At 40.8% G+C, this 22695-nt stretch overlaps 3 protein-coding genes across 4 annotated transcripts; 2 read left to right on the top strand and 1 right to left on the bottom strand.

Moving 5' to 3' along the window:
• The first annotated feature begins 74 nt into the window (after positions 1-74).
• LOC129786335 (tRNA (adenine(58)-N(1))-methyltransferase catalytic subunit TRMT61A) lies at positions 75-7840 on the top strand. 2 transcript variants are annotated; one of them, XM_055821263.1, is made up of 5 exons: positions 75-615; positions 685-841; positions 912-1184; positions 5310-5479; positions 7514-7840. In XM_055821263.1, exons 1-5 carry the CDS (start codon positions 418-420, stop codon positions 7649-7651), a joined length of 936 nt encoding a protein of 311 aa, XP_055677238.1. In that variant the 5' UTR covers positions 75-417; the 3' UTR covers positions 7652-7840. The 2 variants fall into 2 exon arrangements, with proteins under 2 accessions (XP_055677238.1, XP_055677237.1); XM_055821262.1 differs by lacking the exon at positions 7514-7840 and having other exon boundaries at positions 318-615; positions 5310-6336.
• Positions 7798-9071, bottom strand: LOC129786337 (UMP-CMP kinase). The gene is made up of 2 exons (XM_055821264.1): positions 8703-9071; positions 7798-8639 (listed from the first exon to the last, which is right to left on the bottom strand). The coding sequence occupies exons 1-2, from the start codon at positions 9069-9071 to the stop codon at positions 8295-8297; spliced, it is 714 nt and encodes a 237-aa protein (XP_055677239.1). The 3' UTR covers positions 7798-8294.
• Positions 9072-9356: 285 nt separating this feature from the next.
• Positions 9357-22607, top strand: LOC129786331 (DNA-dependent protein kinase catalytic subunit-like). The gene is made up of 7 exons (XM_055821257.1): positions 9357-9489; positions 9561-9736; positions 10851-11019; positions 11092-13032; positions 13096-21003; positions 21068-22189; positions 22248-22607. The coding sequence occupies exons 1-7, from the start codon at positions 9357-9359 to the stop codon at positions 22538-22540; spliced, it is 11742 nt and encodes a 3913-aa protein (XP_055677232.1). The 3' UTR covers positions 22541-22607.
• Positions 22608-22695: the final 88 nt, after the last annotated feature.

Below are 22695 nucleotides of genomic sequence, written 5' to 3'. Positions count from 1 at the left end.
CTTATTATTATTAATGGGTGAGAGGAGTTTATCCCATGCGACGTTAACCAATACCTGACTGTAATAAATTTCAGAAATATAATTTAATTATTTCAAATATAAGAAGGATCCATAAACTTTAGTTTGGCTTTTGATAATTTTGTTTCATTTACGCTATCTTCTGCAATTTACTGCCAATGTACTGCAATTAAAAAATAATAATAAATACGAGTTAAAAACGAACTGTAAATTCAAAAAATTTAAATATTTCCGTTAGGAAGATTTTTCTTTTGTTGTACATAACCTCTAAATTTTTCTGTTTTGTAAACATTGACCACGCGTTCTCATTCGCATCGCAAGTGTTTGCTAAATTTTATTAATTTTAATTAATCTCCTCCTCAAATCGTGGTGCAATTTTCCTGCAGTGCAGTTAATAAGATGAGCTTCGCTGGTACGAAGAGTGTTGTGGAGGAAAATGACACGGTCATCCTGTATTTATCGATAAATAACATGCACGCAGTTCAAGTGACGGCAAAATTAACAAACAAGGATGGGAAACTCGTGGACAATGTTTTCCAAACGCAATTTGGGGCCCTCAAATTGATAAGTTTAGTTGGAAAGGAGTACGGATCGAAGGTAGGAATAGTCATTGATCAAATTTCTCATTCAGAAATAAAATCTGAGCATTTCCCCGTGAATTTGTAGGTAAAATTGACAAAGGGGTGGGCGTATGTTTTACAACCGAGCCCGGAACTGTGGACCCTCACCCTTCCTCATAGAACGCAAATTATCTACACAGCGGACATCAGTATGATTGTGTACCAGCTGGAAATTAAACCAGGAAGTGTAGTGATCGAATCAGGTAGAATTGACAAGAAGAATTGCTAAACATCCATGGCAATATTGTGCTTATTAATGTTCTCTTTTGTAAGGAACTGGGAGCGGCTCCCTCTCACACTCCCTCATTCGAGCTGTCAAGAGCACCGGACACTTGCACACCTTCGACTTCCACGAGGTGCGAGCCCAAATGGCACGGGAGGAATTCCAGCAGCACGGAATTGGTGATTTTGTGACAGTTTACCACAGAGATGTGTGTACTAATGGATTCACGGAAGCACTCAATGGGGCCGTCGATGCTGTCTTTTTGGATCTTCCAGCACCTTGGCTAGCGGTGCCGCATGCTGTCAAAGCTTTCAAGAATTCAGGTAAGAAGGGCCAATTAGTTGAACATGAAATAAGCATGAAAAATTATGCTTGCGATCAAGCAAAATATCAAATTGCTCCTACTTTGCGTATTGTATTGCTATTTGGTCGGTAAGGTTGTACCATTCTGTCTTCTCTCAGACTTACCTTGATATTTCCCCCACAATTGAAAACACAGTCAATGAACGATCGTTGAAATTTAATAAAAAATGTTAATTTCTTAGACTAAATCGTTACCTATTTAAAAAATCAAATGATTAAGAATCTAATTTTCTAACATGATAAAGAGTCAAGGGAGTAGAATAGATTGAAAATATAAATTCAATACCTCTTGCTCATACATCACTTGTTGATTGAATCAACCAACATAATTTTATTGGTTATCGGAAGCAAACAAATTTTACAAAAGTCAACCAGAAGTCTAATACAAATTTATTGGAATTGTATGAATATATTTTTGTGCTGAAAGCAATTTAGTAGCACCAGCAGCAATGGAAAAACTTTTATATATAAAAGTCAATGAGAATTGTACAAAGAATAAGCGCTCTGTACGTATGAAAAAGAGAGCGTCAAGAGACAATTTCTTCAGCCACCACAGAGTAGCGAAGCAGAGAGAGAAACCTTTGTCAACTCCTCCTTTGAAGGATTTTAACAATTTTGCATGTCTTTTTCATTCCCCGACCATCCGTATGGTAGGCATTTAATAAAATTCGCAACGCTATTGAAAAGTGATTGCAGAATCAATCTCTAAATGGATCATAAATTGAGCACTCGCGTGTAACACAGAGAGCGACATTTAATTCAGAATATTGCTCTCGTGTGCCAGTTGCCGTGAAATAATTTATTATCATCTATGCGGGGAGTTATGTTGACGTTGCTTTAATGTAAATATGCTTTTTGCCCATGCTCCCTCCCTCGCACCCTCTATTCCCGCAACACTACACGAGGAGATTAATTTAGCAGAGAAAGGATTGTGGGAGTGTTGCCCATCTATGCTAAATGAAGAAGAAAAGGGAAAAAAAAGCAAAGTGTGTTCAATTAGCGGAATCCCATCTGAAAATCCCAGACAAACTCCAAAGTGAGCAAAATCCGCGATGAGTTGTTCCACTCAAGCATCCCAATGTGATTTCCAGGCAATACAGCAGCATCACCATTGATAGTGCACATTATTAAAACGGCTTGTAAATGCGTCATGTCACACACATTGGATTGAGGCGGTTTCTCAAAGCGTGGTGCGCGCTTGATTGAAAATTTATTGCACATTTTTTACTGTATTTGTTTGTATCTTTCAACTTTTCTCTTTTCACCTCACAGCAACGGAAGAATGAGGCAGACGGCATCTCTTGTGACTAGCTGCCTTGTGCCCATACTTGTCTACCCTTTTTTAGTCACACATAAAAGTTCTTTTCCACATTCATTCATTCAGTCATTATAATGTGTGAACAAACTCATCTTGTCACCTCATTGAGATTTCTGCAGTTTATTTTGCAATTAATTCCTAATCGTGCTCCTATTATTCCTCATTGCACATTCATTGCACATTCGCACGTTTTCAGATTTAGAGTGAAAGTCCATTCTTTTATTTTTTTTACACGTGTATTCTTGCTAAATATTCTTGTTCTATTTTTTTTTTTCAAAGTTTTATTATTATTATTAATTAATTTTAAGGAGTTATGAGAACATCATCAATGAAGATTGTAATAGAATCAATTTATTTTGTTTTGTTTTCTTTCAAGAATTTTTTATATGTTCTGAAAATTTGAAGAACCTTGATAGCCGTGTGGTTCTAGTCGCAACGTTTGGCTCCTTTCAGTCTCTACGGAAGCGTTGATAGGTTCGATTCCCACCGATGTCAATTTTTGCAGCCTGTTTGGGCTGCGATTTCTTAATTTTTTCAATCCTAAATTGTTTTCTTAGCTTGTCCTAAAAGAATTAGGTGAAAGAACTATATGGGATGTCACCCATACAATTTACCCTTTCGTGTTCTTTGGGTCATACGTAGACCCAAACGTGAAAAATTTTATTTCCTCAATTTTTTTATGAATTTAATTGTTTTTTTTTTTAAGTTAGAAATACATTAAATTCACACAAAAGAGGCCAAAAAAGACTTTTTTCCTAAGAAATGTCCTCTGAGAGCATCGATAAATTAAGTATCGTGATAAAAGGAGAGCCATGTTTCACGTGGAAAGGGTTAAAGACTCTGGGACTCCCAGGAATAATAAAAAAAACAATTCTTTTCTTTCTGAAAACTTTTCAGAAAAAAATTAATTACAATTCTAGAATAAAGAATTTTAAGAAATAGAATACAATATTAAATTTCTTCCAACATTCTTAATTAACGAGTAAACCATAGCTCGGTCATTCCTAAATTCAATCTTTGTCAATTAGAAAAATCAACTATTGCAATTTTAATAAACCTCCAAAGAACTTTTCAATGGGCATTTAAATGAAATTACTTTACACAAAATATCTTTTTGATTACGATGAGAGCTTGAGAGAATCCAAAATACATAAGAAAAATCCACATCGTTCCTGCGGTATGGCTGTAAATTTCCGTTTACGCTAATTTGCTCAACAACTCCGTCCATATTCGGGATACTGTTAACTAATGCGAAAATGTTGGAAGTTCTCTCTCCCCAGCAGACTGTCTGTCGGCACAAAATTGACTTGCAATTGCAAGAATACTTCGGCACTTTTGCTATATGTGGGGACATAAGGGGCATTGGGAAGTAGTTCCAAGAGTTGACTCTTTTTTTTCCTGCCTGCTCAGCAGCAGCATTGCTTCGTTTCTATTGATGATTCCCTCCGCATGTGACTATATCTTTCTATACTAATAAGTTTGTGGAGTGCTGTGTCTTGTCGTACACACTCTTCTTCAATTGCATGAAAAAGAGTGATGGTAGAAAGAGGTACGTTTGTTTTGGGAGCTTCTTCCCAGAGCTGCAGTGGTCTGTGCTGTGTTTCCTTTGAGTACTTTGCTCATTGTCGACTGTATTTTAAATGGTGAATTTGTGGGGTTGTGGGTCGTAAGAATTTGCAAAACAGACAGAATTGCCTCTATTCCCATGGATTATGTTAAAAATTATATTGAAAGGAAATTCTTTGAAGAAGATTCTTCAAAGAAATCCTGATTTTGTCTTCTTTGAAATTTTATTTGAATTCACTCATATATAACGTATTTCTTGAGATTTTGACATCTCGTAGTCTCGTAGGACCTTCATCAGTGCCAGGACAAATTAAATTTTCCATTAATTCAGATTATAATATCCTTAATCAATTAATGAAGATTCTCAAGAGAAGCAAAGGAACACAGAAAAGAAGAAACTTAAAAGGAACTTTGATTCAATGTTGGCAAAGAAGCTCCACAACACCTCAAAGTAAATTGTCCACTTCTCTGGGTGCTGATGGACAAAAGTATATTGAAGTGAAATCAATTGGTAGCTGGTAAATCTTTCAAATCACTTTGTATACACAACTTCTCACGTGTTGCAGTTTCCACTGCGCATCTCACTCTTGTCCACACTGTTGGGAGTTTTGCATTGTAAGGAGATAACAACATCAATACAATGTTGGGAATCTCTCGTAAAGAGATAAATTGAACACTTCTGTGCACACGTTAATAGATAAAATTGGGTTCCTATACGTGGTTAGAGAGACATAGTTGATGTGTGTGCTGGAGAGTAGGCAGAAAGGTGTTATAGTATATTGTCCATTTTCCACTTTACCGCGTGCAATTATGCTAATTTATTTGATTAGGAGAAATGGGCACTGAATTGACGACACCACATTTATTCGCGCGCACTGTCGTTTGTTTGTTGCACATTGGCGCATTTCACATGATAACTTTTGATGTTGCACACGGTCAAATGGTGCAGCTCAGCACAGAGACTCTTCTCTCCATCCGGGGCAACATGTGTAGTGTATGCATTAGGCATTGGCCTTCCATCTTCGCACCACCTCATATTCTCCCACACATCCACTTACTAATGTGGTATAATTTTATTGATAAATTCCAATCAGTTGTTTGTGCGCCATTTAATCACAAATTCCCTCCGTTGTCTCGTACAATTGAATACGATTTGTTGACACAAAAAGTCAATTTGATGCGGTTATTTATTGAATTTCAGGTGGCAGATTTTGCTCGTTCTCACCGTGCATTGAGCAATCACAGCGCTGCTGCGAGGCACTCGACACGCATAAATTTGCTGAAATACAAACTATGGAGATCATACATATGGAGAGTATTGTGAAGACAAGGCATATTCCGGTGTTGGAGCTGGACTTTGTTAAACATAAGGTAAGAGACTTTATTGCTGTCTCCATTACTTTTGCAACATACCGTACAAAAAGGGAATCCCCTTTGCTCATTTGGACACTCTGTGCACACTCACAGCATGTCGGCTGTTATTGGGGAAAGAATTTTGCTTTACAACATAAACACTTTTGCTATCAGAGAAAATGAAAGTATTTCCTTGTTATTCTTTTTGATAATTAAATAGTTTTGTCCCACAGTTCAATAATCAGCATAGCACAGTAGAGGGTTGAAGGCCCTTGATAACAAGAGCACAGCTAGAAATCTATACTAAGGAGTTTTGATAAAAATATTATCTCTTTTGACGTTCCTTTTTAAACGTTTAACGTTTACTCTGACGTTTAATTTCTAATATTCAACGTTTATCTTATAAGGTTTGATATTCTAACTTGTGATGTTTTATGTCTAATTTTTGAAGTTTAATTTCTAACGTTTGACGTTTTTTTTTAACATTTGACGTTTTTTTTGACATTTGACGTTCATGATAACGCGTGACGTTTTAAGCCTAATTTTTGAAATTTAATGTCTAGAGTTTGACTATTATATTCTCACGTTTGATATTTTAGTCTAACTTTTTTTAAAGTTTTGTCTTTCGTTTGACATTACTTTTTAAACATTTTAAAGGTTAAGAAAAGGTATTTTATGTAATTTTTAACCTGGAGCTATTTAAACTTTTAGGGTATTTAAAGACATCCAAACACCCTCTTTATAGCTATGCCACTGCGGGTTAATTTTCATGATTTTCAAAGTGGATCACATCGATCATAAAAGATATTTACAATTCAACTTTCACAAAAAAGGGAAATACATCAATAAACAATATTTAATAAATTAAGAAAAAATCACATAAATAATAATCATTTAATAGTGCTTTAATGGGATGAATAGGATTTACTGAAAAGGAAAAAAATGTCACATTTGATCTATTTGCTGTGAAATAACATTTCCTTTCGTGGACTCCCCCGCTCTCTGTTTTGCAGCCTATCGTGTTATTTTAATCAATTGCTTTTGATTTTTCTGCACTGCTATCCACGTCTGTAAATCCATTAATCACCCAAGCAGCTAATTAGTGTCTCACATTGATGGAATAACGCCCAGAAAATGCACAGAAAATATGATTTTTCCTCAAATGGGTTGCATATCGATGGTATATCGCGAGACACACAGTCCTCGCCAATATATAGCTGAAAGATTTATGTGCGAATATTGCAAGATGATCTGTGATGGTCTCCCAGGTCATAGAACGTGATTGCAAGTGAAATTTGCTTGGAAGAATAATAAACGATCTATCTTGCACCATGCTGAGATGCTGCGCGCGGGGAGATCTTCTTCTCCTAACCACATACATATGTGGGAAGTTGGAGAAAGAGAAAAAAATCCGCGCTGGGGCAGGTAAAATGACATGCTCACTGGAGTTTTATAGTGCTGCACAAACATTGGGATTTACAGGCCATGCGGAGGAAATCACCAAACTGCATTTTTATGGCAAAATATTGCGTGAAAAATTTGTCAAGAGAAGGAGAAATTCTTTTTTTTTTTCTTTGGCGTGTTGTAAATATTTTCAAAACAAAAATTGATAAATGGAGTATGGCAAAAGCGAAAACATTCGCTAACTTATCTCGAACAAATTCATCAATGTTTTAGCGGTGGATTAAAATATATTATAATACATAACTTGCATAAAATTATATGGGGATGAAATTCAATAATCGCATCAATATTAATGGATGCGTTAATGGCATTTTAAAAGCCATAAAGTCGAACCAGAATTTTTTTTGCCATTGAACTCGCGGATTTTTTATTCGCATCTTCTTTGGATGATGACATCAAAATTATAGTAAAATGTTTAACATTGAATAAATAATACCAAGTGTGTGTCTATCTGCAAAATTTATTGGCTCTGTCAGCTACTTTGAAGACTAATTCACCCCGTGTTAGCGATTATATGCAAATCACAGCGGACTTGTGTGCTGAAGAATACGAAATCTAAATGTTTTTCTTTGCTTTCAATCCACATAGAAGACGGAAGGAGAGAATGAGGAAAAGACGCAGGGAAATCCTCAGGAGATGCGGAAAATTGTAACAACGACTCATCCACAAAACCTTCCTGGCCACACGGGGTTCCTCACATTTGCCACGTACCCGCCAAAGAGATAACAATAATTATGTTAGATCTATTATTGCATGTAATTGTATTATATTCTTTACATGAGCAAGCAAAATTTTCTTTTTATTTTTACATAAATTCTAGAAAGAATTCCTTTTGTTCTATTTGTTTAGGGGGGGGGGGGAAGGAAAATAAATTTTATATTCTTTTCGGAATGACAATACATTTATTAACATTAAGTTGATATCTTTAAAGTACCCATGCACTTTTAACCTTTACCTCCTCTATAAAGATTTAATTTTTTTTGGTTTTCACATTGAGGGATTTATTGATTTTTCTTCAAATTTTCTTAAGTAAAAAATTCTTTTAAGAACATTCTTTTAGAAATATCAAAAGACTTGCTTAAAAAAAGAGAATAATTTAATATTTTTGGTAAATAAATGCAATACCAAATTAAAGAAAAACAATTCTCTCATTTAATTTGGCTTTAAATTAGGAGAGAAAATTTTTTAATAAAGCCAATTTAGAATTCTTCTTCAAGCGCAAGGTCAAAATGTTCTCACACAAAACTTATTAGAATAACTTTTCTCTTAAAAAAAAAAAACTTAAAAAATTAATGTTGGAAAATAGAGAAAAATCAATAAAGAAATCCCTCAATGCTCAGCTCTCTCTCTCTCTCTCAACATTTTTGTTCTACTTGTCAGCAAAAAGAACTTTAACATCCTCAAATACTTCATCAGGATTCTTGGTAGCATCCACTTCACGGACCAGATTTTGCTCCTTGTAGTGATTAATGATGGGTAGAGAGTCATTGATGAAGGTGTCGAATCTCTTCTTGAGGCTCTCAATGTTGTCGTCTGAGCGATTGCTCCCGCTCTTGCCACGATTTATGCAGCGCTCAACGCAAGCTTCCTCCGGGCAATTGAATACAATGACAAATTTCAAATTCACCTTCTCAGACATCCTCCGTTGCCACCCATCCAGATTGTCCTGATTCCGTGGGAAGCCATCAATGAGAAAACTATCCTTCCCGCTCACCTGAAAGCCAAACCAAAAGCATAAGAAACACATTTTTTCGCCTCAAAGACTTCTTATCGGTACCTTCATGTTCTGGGTCATGGCATTTTCGAGGAGGGCACAGGTCACATCCACAGGCACAATCTTTCCATTCCGGATGTAGTTCTCAATGAGTTCCCCGTACTCAGAACCCTCCCGGCTGCGCTCCTCACGCAGCAAGTCTCCCGCCGAGAGGTGCACGTAGCCGAAATTTTTTACAATTTTCTCACATTGGGTGCCTTTTCCGGATCCGGGAGCACCCAAAACAAACACAATGTTGGGCTTTGGCAAACTCATTTTTCCCCGGCAACTTTTAGCACTGTTTTCCACGGATAATTTACTTAATATTCGCACCTGCCCTTTCTGAGCAAATCGACCAATCACTGAACTTAAACGTAACAAATTATCTAACATAAATACGATGGATTTGCACTAAAAATCCACTTTTTCTCTCGTTTCTCGCCTAGATTTTTGATTTCACAAAAAATTCGAAGGTCGCCTGTCAAAATTCATCACCGAACGTCTCCGAATACCTGGCGGAAGTGTCCGAAGGTAAATCGAAGTAGACAGCGCAGTGTTCGGATTTGCGCGCTCTGTCAATTTTACGAAGAATTTCACAACAGTGTTTTGAAGAATTTTCCTCCGGGTGTTTTTCGTGATTTTCGTGAATTTAAATCATTTAATGCAATCCAAAGTGAAATGAATGATAAATTGAACACCACACTATCTCTTTTGAAGAGAAAAATTGACGGACAACGTCCCAAAGAAGCCTCAAATTATATCCAAAATTTGTCCGGTTGTTTCGATGAAGCTCTCACCAATTCTGAAATTGGTATGAAAAATAATCTTGATTTTCATTATTTCTTGCTTATTTCCTTTCTTTTTAATGTCTTCTTTGTGTAGAACTCGCCATCGATACAATATTCAATGTAGATCGTGGAACAATCGCCCTCCTGTCTCAAACCATCCAGTATGATAAATTGTTCAAGCAATGCAACATTGAGATCTTTCAGTTGCATCTGAAGATCATCCGGGAATATCCTGGGAAAATGACGAGATATGTCACTTCTGTGATTCAGGTGAGTCTCCTTTCCTTATCTTCTTTCAAAGAACATTTAGCTGTGTTTCTTTCAGACACAGCTTTTGTGTACCGAGCAAAATCGAAAGTCGTCAGATCGGGCTCAAACTTGGGACGAGCACGAATTAGGGTCCCCACATTCCAAAAAACGTATGCGCCAAAAAAAATTTTTTCCGGCCGGCCGTCCGTCCGGCCGGATCATAAACTTAAATTGCAAGAGAACGGTGATAGATAGAGACTTGCGGTAAACGGCAAAGTTTAAATATCGACCTGAAGAAATCCGATTATGAGGTCAAATCCACCCCCCCACCCCTCCGTCCGCCATTTTGATTAACCTCAAAATTTTGTTTTCGCTATATCTCAGCCGCTATTATAGCTAGAGGTCTGAAATTTTGATATGTTGTAGGGGCCATCAATACCTTTCCAACGATACCTCATTTTCGAAAATCGGTCAAGCCGTTTAGTCAATATAGCCGCCACAATTTTTTATCGAAAATCGACCATAACTCGAAAACGGCTTGACCGATTTTGATCAACCCGGGGTCAAATGAAAGATCTCAACAAACCCTACAACTCTCTAGAACATACGAAGTTTCAAAAGTGACCGCTAGGGGGCCAAAAATCAAAAACAAAATTTTCGATGAGTTTTCGATGAATATCTCGAAAACGCCATTATCGATTTGCTTCATTTTTTGATATGTTATAGCTGACCATATTATCTAGCTCCATGCCAAAAATGAAGAAAATCTATGTCGCCGTTCTCGAGATATGGCATTTTAAAGATTTCTTGGGGGATGACTTTTCAACTTTTCCCGATTTTGCATGTATTTAAACAAATTCGCGTTCTAGTTTGCTCTCACAAAATTGGTACACTGAAAGAAACACAGCTCCCGTAAGCTTGGTCAGCTTACCCGTACATTTTTCAATTAAGCTGTTTTGAATAAATATTCGGAAAACTATGAAGAAAAGGAAGCTCATGGAGCTGGGAGAGATTTCCAGATTTTTTTTTATATTCTTGCCCCTTTAATTCCTTAAAAAAAAAGTGAAGAAGTTACACATCAACTCTGGCCAGAGCCAGAGTCTTCGAGAATCCCCAAAAAATACTTTTATTTTAGTACACAACGAAATATCTCATTGCTGTAAATGTGAGCGCTAGAGAGAAGGAATTCTGCATGCAGATAATCCAGGAATTGTTCCTCAAGAAGCTCTGTGATTCCATTGACTTTCCCACCGTTCTCGAGAAGCTCTTTCGTATTTTCAACGAAAGTGATCCAGCAGCAAGATGTGAGAACTTTTGAAGCTTTTCTCATTGGTTTGTGAAGTTGATTGATTTCTTGTTTGTTTGGCTTTGTCCAGTGCATCAGTTGACCTTTGAGGTGGTGGGATTAATATGCAAGGATTTTGCCCATCATATGCTTGGGGTGTACCAGGAGCGTTTCCACAAAGCAATTTTCAAGACACTCGACCGATTGTTGGTGAAGAAGGATAAGATTTCCTTGGGAACCGTTGCGGGAGCTATTGATGGTCTCAATTGCTTCCTGATTAACTTCCCTCCCAGTGGAGAGGATGCCACGAAGGAGTGCGACTACATCTACAAATGCGTAAAGGAGTTGTCGGAAGTTGGGGATATTCGGGAGAAGGCGCTCTTCAGGAGTGCCATGCTCCTTCTCACGTCGCACACAAAACTGCTGGCTGAACAGCTAATCCGGGACTACAAGTACTGGCATGAGGCACTGCAGAAGTGGTTGCAGTTCACCTACGAGGATCGAAGGATCGCCATAAATGCCATCAATGCTGTTCACAAGCAACACGCAGCAACACTGATTGAGAGATCCAGGCCAGAGGATGTGGAAGTGCTGCAGTTCTACTTTAAGTACTTCATGAGTGTGCTGAGAATGTCAAATGCACAACCACATGAGATCCGGATTGCAATTCAAGGATTTGGTCTCATGGCGGGTCCTTGCAAGGCAATTGTGTCAGCTGAACAGATGGAAGATCTCCTGAATCTTGTTATCCAGGCCACGGATCATTCGTACTTCACTGAGAAGATTAACAAACGCGAGCACATGGAACATATGGCGGACTTTATGGAGTCTCTGAGTCAAATAATGGCTCACATGCCAGTGATCTCGCGCTACCAAATTGATTCCCTTGAGAGGATGATGATTAAATTTATAGAAGACTTCCATTTTCTCTCATCGGCCCATCATGAGGTCACAATTAAAGCTCTCCTGAACACCTGCGTGAACCTTTCCCAGCTCGAGGGAACAATCTTCAATGATGTCCTCGAGAAAGTCACGAAGCAGGGTGTTATTTGGACGTGTTCCCACAAATTGATCTACGATGCATTCAGGGATGAGAATGAGCAGGATTGGAAGGAGAATATTACATACAGAAACTACCTGCCTCTCTGGAAGGGGATCTTCAGTGCGGGAAAACGCCTTCACTACACAAAAGTCTCCGAAAGTTTCTACGAGAACTTCATAGCGGCCACAATTGGGATCATAAAGAAACTCAATTTGCAGACAAAAAAGCGCACGTATAAGGATGAAAATGGCAAAGATGAGGAATTCACATTCTGCGATCCAAACATCGATCTCACACCCGTTGTTCCCAATGATTTTAACATTTTCTTCAATCTTGTCGATTTATTCCGCGACGTTGTGGGTGCACAGACGGTGGATCATCATCGAGAGAACTTCCAGCCGTGGATTCAGGAGTTCTGCTCTTTGATCCTCATTAATATGCAGAAATATCCACTTGTGAGTGGTTTTTCGAAGCTCCTGGAGCTCGTTTTGAGCGTGGCGGAGAAGATTAAGTTCTTTGAGAAAGATCACATGAGAGAACGCTTTGAGACACACAGCATTGTCACCTACTCGATGGAACTCCTCATCCATCGTGCTCAATTCACATCGGGGGAATTGCAAATTGCTTGCTTTCAGGCAATTCTCAATATTCCAATGGAGATCGCAGAGACACTCCTGAAGGATTTGAGGGAAATCCTAAAGATGGCTTTTGATATTGGCAAGAGTATTCTCTGGCTGGCAAATAGAGCTCTCACCGTTCTCTTTAAGATTATCAAACGGAATCAGGGGAGTGATGAAGTGAAGGAGATCCTTGAGAGTGTCCTGCCGTGCCTTGATGTCTTCCTACAGAGTAAGGGTTTCTCCAATCCATCAACGCTGAGTGTTGAGATTGTACGTCATCAGAATCGTCGGAAAATCCAGAAGAATTTCCGTCATGTTGACACTGATAGTGAGCTGCTGAAGTTCCAGAAGAGGATTTATGATTTTATCGGTGAGTCCTTCTTCTTCAAAATCTCAGGAATTTGTTAATAAATGAAAATTCTTTTTTTTTTAGGTTTCATTGAACCCGAATTGTGCCTGTATTTGCTCAACAATAAGAAGCACATGGCAACAAATCTCACAAAATGGGACACAGATAGTAGCATAAAGCTCAAAATTCACTGCACCGACGTGTCGCCAATAGTCTGCTTGGACCCACTACTGCCGCGCATCTTCCAACTTGCGCTCTCTTCGAGCGATCGCAAAGTAAAGATCAGCGCTTGTGAGCTTCTTCATGGGATTGTGCTGTACATGATTGGAATTCCGGTGCGTAGTTCGATAATTTGGAAGGAAATGTGGAGACAACTCATCTATTTGGGATGTGATTCCGATGTTGCTGTTCAGCAGATGTTTGAGCCACTTCTCATGCAGATAATGCACTACAAGGCAAAGCCAAATCAAGATGGGATTAATGAATTGCTCGATGCAATTATGGAGAATCTCTCTCACCCAGCCAATGCTGCTGTACGTGATTTGGCTGCACGTTGCCTTCGGGAATTTGTATCGTGGACACTGAAGCAGAGTCCGCAGGATCATCAGAACCCCTTCCCGACCAATTTAATCAAGATTGTCACACAATTGGAGTTTTATTGTTGGAACTTTGATGTTTACCACCGATTGGGGGCATCGCTGGCCTTCAATAATCTCTACAGGATCCTCAGGGAGGATGAGAACTTCCTCAAACGGTATTGGATTAAAATTGCCTACTTGTTCTGCACAAATTTGCGACTTTGCATGAAGTCCAGCAGGACCCAGAATGAAGATATGGCCATTGATCAAGCTTCCATTGCTCTCGATCACATTGTGAGGGTTCTTTGCGAGAGAAGCGATCTCTTTGTCACTGCAAATGAGGAGAGGATCAAACCAAAAGTACTCGAGGAGGCAACACTGAAGCATCTCGCTCTGTGGATTTTCCACGAATGTGGATCTCATAGTAAAGTCTATCGGGATAAATGTACAGAGATCTTCATGAAGATCGCTCCGCAGGTAAAGGAGTATGCGTCTGTGAAGAAATTCCTTTCAGATTGTGTGAAAAATGATGAGATTCTGGCAATTTGTGAGGGAAATGTAGACAACGTTGGTATTGCAATGCATCCAGACTTGAAGCACATCGGGCCAAAAGAGCCTTTCCCCATGCAGCTCATTTATGATTTCATTCTGAGTCTCATAACTGATTTGGACAATCAAATTTGGCTCCTTGGTGGAGATTTAATCACTCAACCCAGAGAGATTGTGAAGAAGAGCAAGATTTTCTATGCTATTGATTACTACTTGGAAAATATTTGCTGGAAGACTGACTTTGAGATCCTTCAGCTGCTCAAAATTGAGGTTTTCACTGAGGGACAAAATGTTGCTGATAGCCTGCTCAGTGGGGAAGTTATGTTGCAAATAGCTAGTGCAAAGGCGCAACTGTCGGTGAAGTTGATGGATTTCCTCACAAAAGTCCTCCAATTTTGTTCTCAGGATTTTCCCAGAAGTTTCTGGAGAACTGAGAGTAAGATTGTAAAATTCATCGTAGACGTAATTTTCCAGCCACAGGAGTTGGGATTGGATTTTCGTCATACAGGACTCGAGGAGGGACTCCCAATGAGGACTGAAATGTGCCTGATGCGTCTCAGGAGGGACACTCCGAGGGAATTTAGTCAGCAAATTACAATTGAGATTGAGAAAGAATTGACGGAGGGATTGAAGAGAGTCACAGATAAAGTCGATGAGGTTGTTTTGGGGAATTCTGTCAGCACTGCAGACATCCGGACAGCAAAGGGCATTCAAATTGTCTGCAAGTATGTTACGTTGAGCGCATCTGCTCAACGATTCTTCAATGCTTCCATTAATGTGCTCATTTTGAAGCTTTTCAAGACGTTAAGTACAAAGAAGGGTGAGGATCTGTATACAACAGTCATGTCGAAGGAGGTCAGGGACTATATTAGACTACTCCTTGGCATAGCATTCCATGCGTCAGACACTCTTGTGAAAGTTCTGGACTTTCTCTTCAATGACGTCCAACTTAAAAGTATCAATACCTCAGAGAAGGGCTTTATAAAGCAGGGAGAGTACTTCCTTGAAGTCTACCGTGAGCAGGTTCTCACGAATTTTGTCAGTCATGCTGAACTTTGTCTTGATCACATCATAAGAAAAGCCTCCGTGTCGAATCTTCTAACAGTTTGTCGCCTAATTGTTGAAATGTGCAAATTTATCTTCACAAAAGTCGAAGAGAGGAGCAATGGGAAAATCCTTGTGGACACCTTCATAACTTCCTGGCCCACCTTGTGCCAGGTTTTTGATGTGTGGAAAACTTCTTACAAATTAGCTGATTTGCACAAAATTGAACTCATTTCCAACATCGCCATGATTAGTCCGTATCAACTGTGGGAGCTTATGAAGAAGCTTCCGGATTTGGAGATGTGGATTCTTAGTTTAATCTCCAACAAGGACGTCTCGAAGGAGGTAAAAATCCACGCACTTGAACTTCTACCCATAATCACGGGACCAAATGATGCGATTAATGAGAAGCTGACAGCAGCTCTTCACAGCTTCCAAGCAGCTCATCTGCCGCTCATCTCTTCAGAATTCAAAGCTGAAAGTATGGAACGTGCAAGCCTCGTTGTGACCTTCAGGACCATCCTGGAGGCACTAGTTGCATCACAATCGCCGATCCTCCTCAAATTTATTATTGATGCAACTGCTGGGGATAGGAAGCACATCATGGAGTACGAGATTAAGATTCATCTGGAGAAGTATGTTCAGCACTTGACGGTTAATAATCAGGTTGAGTGTCTGCAGGTCGCATTTGATGTATTCAGTAACACACAGTTGGAACCGAATATCCGTCTTGTTGTTAGTCGTAGATTCCTCAAGACCATGATCAGAGCATGCAGAAAAGTAGCTCTTGTGACATTTTACGAGAAGAACATCAAGAAAGTTGTGGAAATGTCTGATACGAGCTTTGGTATGACTGGCAGGGGATGGGCCGTTGAACAGGCTCTGGTAAGTCGTGCTGGAGCATATGAGATGATTGAGAGTCTCTTCAGTATGCTTCCAAGGGATCTTCTCACGCCCGTTAGCTTTGCCCTAATGGGAACGCCAGGAACGGACATTGTGAAACATCTAACAAAGAAAGCCTTTAAGGTGCGATCGGAAATCTTCCTCACGGATGACGCAACAGCAGCAGAATTCTACAGGAAGTACCAATGCAATGCGTATTCTGCTCTCTGCATAATTGTTAGCAATACGCAGAAAGAGTTAAAGTTCTACGATGGGTTGCTGTTCAAGGAGGAACCTTCAAAGAGCGAATTCATCTGGCAGAGGATCATCAATTGCAAAGATGAGAATTTGTACAGCAATCTAGAGCAGGAATTCCCTGATTATCCCAAAGTGAGGGATCTCATGGTGTCCATAAAGCGTTTAGCGCGCAAAAATGAAGGAGAATATCTCAAGTTTTCCCACACAAACAATGTCTTCATGTCATCCCTGAGTCAGGAAGTGACGAAATTTGATTTCACTCATGCGGCAATTCGAAGTGCTGAAGATGTGGCCAGACGAGAGGATGATCAGGTGGAATTTGCGAGTGTTCAGCTGGAGAATGATGATATCAACAGGCACGAATTAATGGCGACTCTGTGCGCTTTGATAAATCACATGTTCGACGAGCAAATCACCCCAATTCCCGCAGATCCATCCACGAGGAGAACAGCCCCACTGTGGGTGGAATACATAGCGAATGCCATTGAGAGTAAGCAGCAGCACAAGAATGTGAGGATTTTTCTCTGCAAACTCGTCGACAATTGCCGCAGTGTCTTCAAGTATTACTGCTGCGTCCTCATGGAACCATTAATGGAATTCATCGTGGATGAATGCGCCGGAAGTACCCTCAATTCCTTCATAACCGACCTCGTGGCTCTTATTCTCGAATGGGGTGAAATCTACAAGCCAAACGATCATACAAAAAACTCCGCATCGCGCTTGTTGGGCTTTCTCATGCGAAACTGCTACCATACCCGGACGGAGATCTTCAAGCTCAATCTGGATCTCATTAATCGCCTAATACACCAATGGAGGGATTTTGTGCAGATCCCGAGACAAATTCTCTATGATCTTGTCAATCGAAATGGCAGCAAGGATTCCAAGGAGAACATTTGTGGACTTCAATTGAATGCAATTGTTCTGTCGAGTGGAATCATCCCTTGGGGGGATACTATTAAGATAAATTACATAAAAGCTCTCTTTGTGTGCCTCGACAATGACTACAAAATCATCTATCAGTCTGCAGCGCATTTGCTGGGAATGTGCCTGAAGCACATAAATCCCGAAGGGGAAATTGAAGATGATCAGTGTTCGTTGGAGCTGAAGCAGAAGATTGAAATGATCAAGCGAAGCAGTGAGGAAAAATTCATTTATATCCTCTACGGGGTTCAGAAGAATTTCCCCAAAATTCTGGAGCCTTTCATGGTGATAATTGGACATCTGGCTCCCAATACTTATGGGACGAAGAAGAAAATTTGCCTGGAGATGTTTCTCAGCGGGATGGAAACTTACGGCAACACAATCTTCAGGGAATTGATCACTCTGGGCATTCGGGACATTCTCAAGGCGACTGAAAATCAACTTCTAGGGCTGCACATGATCAATAAGGCAACAAAGAGTATGACTGGTGGGGAAATTGCTCAACTCTCAGACGATCTTTTGGCTTTTGTTGATAACAGGAATGTCGAATGTCGCGATCTAATGTACGAAATCCTCATAAATATCGTGCAGATCTTCAAGGAGCGTGATGAATGTGAGACGGAGGTGTACAGGAAATTCCTAGCTGCTCTCCTAAATGGGCTATCGGATGCAGATACTGACATTCAGAATCGCATTTTTACCTTCTGGTCAAACGAGAGGAATCTCTCACAGAAGCTCTCTGAGAGATTTCTAGCAATCCTGAAGGAACTCTACGATCCAAAGGCTGAGAAGCATTTCCTTGAGTACGCTACTCAACTCCTCCTGGATCTTCCTGTACACAATGCAAATTCCAAGGATCAGCTGTTCATTAATCAAATGGAAAATGATCACAAGCTACAGGAGTATGAGATCAATGTGAGCTGGAGATCAAAGTCAAATCACGCCACGATGCCACTTTTTGTTGAATCCCAGCAACGACAGGTGATTGTGGGGAGTTCCCTGCAAATGGGACAGATGCTCAAAGCAACGGCTAGTGAGGGGTTTTTCCAACCAACACAGGAACCCACAGCGATCACAAAGATCCCAGAAACATTCTCCCTCAGCACGGGGAGTTCACTCCTATTTTCACTTCCACCACAAATGCTGGACAGGCAGTCGAGGCATGTTCATGGAGCACCGGAGAGTGGTGCATTGAAGCCACCGCAGGGGAATCTCCGGAAACGCTTTATCCGGGACAAGGAGAAGGTGCACAAGGAGCATGCGCTAAAGGTGATTGAGAGGAAGAACTTTGAGAGTCAGAAGCGCATCAATACGAGACGTGCAAAAGAGAATGAAGTTGTGCTCTTTCGACGATATAGATTTGGAGATTTCCCTGATCTCCTTATCAATGGCTTGGCCCTTCTTCTACCTCTGCAGGCACTTGCAAAGAAGGATGCTATAGTTGCGCGGCATATGTTCATCTCTCTCTACACGGGCATAATAACCCACAATCCGGATCATGCGAAAACTTTCCAAGAATCCGTAAGTTCCTCCATCAGTGCCATCCTCAACGTGTCGAAGAATTGTGAGGCAATTGTCTTTGCCACCTTCATGGAGGTGGCTCTGAGTGATCCACTGCTTTTCAACTTCTCCCCGGATACGGTTGCCATCTCCTCAATTGCCAGCAATATGATTCCCTGTGCAGCACTCTACATTGAATGCTGCTTGAACATCCTCTCCACGCAGGCGATCACGAACGACGACCTAAAGACAAACATGTGGGTGAAGTTGGCGGAATTGTATCAAAATATCTCCGAGAATGACATGGTTTGGGGAATTTTCGCCGATAAACTCCAAACGGATTCCCGGTTGACACGGGCACTAGATTGCGAGGCTCGAGGTGATCTTACAACAGCCCAAAAGGTCTATATAAGTCTTCTGGAGTCAGATAAGCAGATTGAGCAGAATTTCTGCTATGAATCCCTCTACAATTGCTACACAAAAATGGGAAAGTGGTCAGAATTGGCAACAGTGGGGAGGAATCAAATTGTCACGGGTGATGATGATGAGACAAATTGGGAGGAATTGTGGACAGATGATTGGGATCATGAGAATCTTCTGCCGTGCCTCATGAAGGCAAACATGCGCCTTATGCTGGAGGAGAAGAGTGAATGCCAGGACTTTGTGGAGGTCCTGGATGGATGGTTGAGAATCCCCGAGAAAGCAAATGTACTCAAGATGAACTTTTCCGAAGAGTTGATCATGTTTCAAGTTGCAAATGAGGACTATCGCTCAGCCCGGGTGCTGTCTGAGCACAATTTCATCTACTTCCTCTCCGAATGGGGACACCTAAGTATTCTGTCGGATAAATTGCGTTCCGAGAAGCTCTTCAATTTGCGACGTGTAGCTGAAATTCATCGCTGCATTGAGATTCTCCTGAGTGATGGTGAGAAAAGTGGACGAGTTGAGGGTTTGATTGAACAGTGGAGAGACTCCCGGGTCAACTCGAATGATTCCCTCCTCATGTGGGACTTTCTCATTGCATATCGAACATTTTTTGGGGGGATCCTGAGAAGGGAGTACCCCAATGTGAATGAATGCATAACGGAGATGAAGCTGAAGCTCTTCAATACAGCAATTCAGCAGAGAAATCTCAATTTGGCATCGTGTACGCTGCAATCTCTGCAGAGTCTTCATGTGGAGGAAATTGAGAAGAGTGTTAAAGTTCAAGTGGCTAAATGCAAGCTCAGAAATCTCAAGATTGAGACTCGAAATCCAGCGGAAGCCTTCGATGCCTACCTCCAGTCTTCGGTGGAAATCAACAAGATCATCACAGTGGACACATTCAAGGAGTACACTCCTGAATTGAGGCTTCATATTTACAATGAGATGATTGATCTTCTCAAGAAAGTCTCCACGTGCGTCCCGAAGGTTCGCATTGATGATGAGCAGAAGGAGATAATTCACAATCTAACCCCCAAGAGCAATTCAACAGATCTCAGTTTGCGCCTCGAGGAGCAAATTTTGCCGTTGCTGAGGAAGAATGTTGTCGTGGCAGAAGAAATCTCCGATTCATCTTCATCGCTGGCAACGTCAAAGATTCTTGGGGATGCCTACTACCGCATGGCTACATTCTGCTACAATCGCCTTGAGGAACGCGCCTCGGAGAAATTGGAATATAATTTCATTATTTGCGTCTTCCGTGGTATGCGACACGGTTCCAAGGAAGCACGAACACTCTTCCCATCAATGCTCGACAGGATGAGTCTCACGGGAGATTCCAAAAATGCGACTCTCTTTATGCAGGAAAGCATAAAAGTGCCCGAATGGATGTTTATCAGTTGGATTCCACAAATTCTGGCTAGATTCAATTTTGCCGCTTCCTGCATCCTCGATAGGATCCTCGTGCGTCTTGCTAAAGCTTACCCAGCTGCCATTGTTTACTCCTTCAAGCTCTCCTACAGCCAATACGTGGCCTCTCAGCATCATCCGTTGCCCAATCGAAAGGTGGTGACAGAGATTCTCAATTTAATTCACAATCCCGCAACGGAACGCTTTGTATCAGCCCTGTCGTGCCTCTGCCTCCCAAAAGTAATGCTCTCCACGCATCTCACGAACTTTTCCAACAATCTTGTGACGCAGGGAATGACGATGAATGCCAAAATAAGGGAAATTAATGAAATTTTGAGGATTGTCTTCTGCGAGAACACGGAGAATCTCCAGGGAAGTGCCTTCAGGCAAATTGAGAAATTCCATCAACCCATCAAGGATCTCCGGAATGGTGAGTAGATGAGAATGAGAAGCAAAAGGTGAGAAAATGAAATATAATATTCTTCCCTCCACAGAAACAACCACAACGGAGATCGTGAATAAAGTGAGAGGAATGATAAAGACACTGAAGAATGAGATTGGTCTGGAAATGCATGAAAGTATTGACATGGAAAAACTCTGCCCGTGGATGGCACACTGCAATGCTGCGGAGAATATGAATTTGGAACTTCCGGGGCAGTATACGGGCGATGTGAAGCCAATAGTGCAGCACCACACCAAAATTGCGCGATTCCATTCGAAACTTCAGGTATTCCCATCCCTCCGGAAACCTATGAAGTTGACTGTGACAGGAACTGATGGGAAAGCACATGAGTACCTCGTGAAGTATGGAGAAGACTTGCGGCAGGATCAGAGAATTCAGCAATTGCTGCACCTGATGTCGGAGCATTTGCATTCGGATGAGCAGTGCAGGAATCACAATCTCTTCATTCAAACATACCAAATTATCCCGGTGTCTCAGCAATGTGGCATGACAACGTGGGTACATGGTACGGCCATTATGAAGAATTTCATCCAGAGATCCCTTCCACAGGGGCAGCTTGATAAGATTTTGGGTGGAGTTTTGGGGGAATTTAAGCGATACTTCTCCATCACTGAGGGTCAACTGTATTCGGACTATGGGAATATGGTGACACAAAATCCCCGTAGGAGGATTAGGAAGAAATTCATGGAATTGCAGCGAAAGATCCCGGAGGATTTAGTCCGGAAAGCTCTGTGGGACATTAGTGTCTCACCCGAGTGCTTTTTCGTGCTGCGCAACAACTTTGTCAAGAGTTTAGCCACAATGAGCATTGCCCACTGGATTCTGGGCATTGGTGACAGACATTTGGGGAATTTGCTCTTGAACACACAAAATGGCTTTGTTGTTGGGATTGACTTTGGTGTTGTCTTCGGTGGAGCCACAATCAATCTATCTGTCCCGGAAATGATTCCCTTCCGTCTCACACCGAAGCTCGTGAATGTGATGAGCCCATTCGGGGAATCTGGCCTCATGAAGAAGTGCATGATTCACGCCCTGAGATCCTTCAATATGTGCAGTAAATCAATCATGGCTTGCATGGCAGTCTTCATCCAGGAACCCACAGTTAACTGGATGGCTGCTTTGAGGAAAGAAGCAGACAACATCTCGCCAAATGGTATAAAAAAAAGGAAAATTTGCCAAACATCTATTTATTTTTTTCATTTTATTTTCAGAAATTGCACAGTGGAACAGCAATAGGAGAATTAAGATTGCAGAGAAGAAGCTACAGGGATGGAATCCAAGAGCACTAATTGAGGAGGAGTTGGATATGTCTGTGGTTGCCAAGGAGGGAGCATATCTAGATGGGTACAAAAATATCCTGCGAGGAGATGAGGAGACGAATATTCGGGCCAAACTTCCGGATTCAAATCTTTCCATTGACCAGCAAGTGTCGTGCCTACTCGATCTGGCCACGGATCCCGCGATTCTTGGTGCAAGCTACCTCTACTTTCTCCCATGGATTTAATTTTTATAAATTTCCTATTTTTATTCTTTCATTTTAACATTTTTTTGTAATAAAGTAATTTTCTTTTCTCCCTAAAAACTTTCTCCCAAGTATGGGCCTGTTTGCCGGGCTTTGCCTTCAACTGTTTTTTGAGGTTATGTTGGTTAATTTTTGCT

The sequence above is a fragment of the Lutzomyia longipalpis genome, chromosome 1, assembly GCF_024334085.1.
Source record: "Lutzomyia longipalpis isolate SR_M1_2022 chromosome 1, ASM2433408v1".
Lineage (NCBI taxonomy): Eukaryota > Metazoa > Arthropoda > Insecta > Diptera > Psychodidae > Lutzomyia > Lutzomyia longipalpis.
This window is presented reverse-complemented; position numbering and strand designations above follow the sequence as displayed.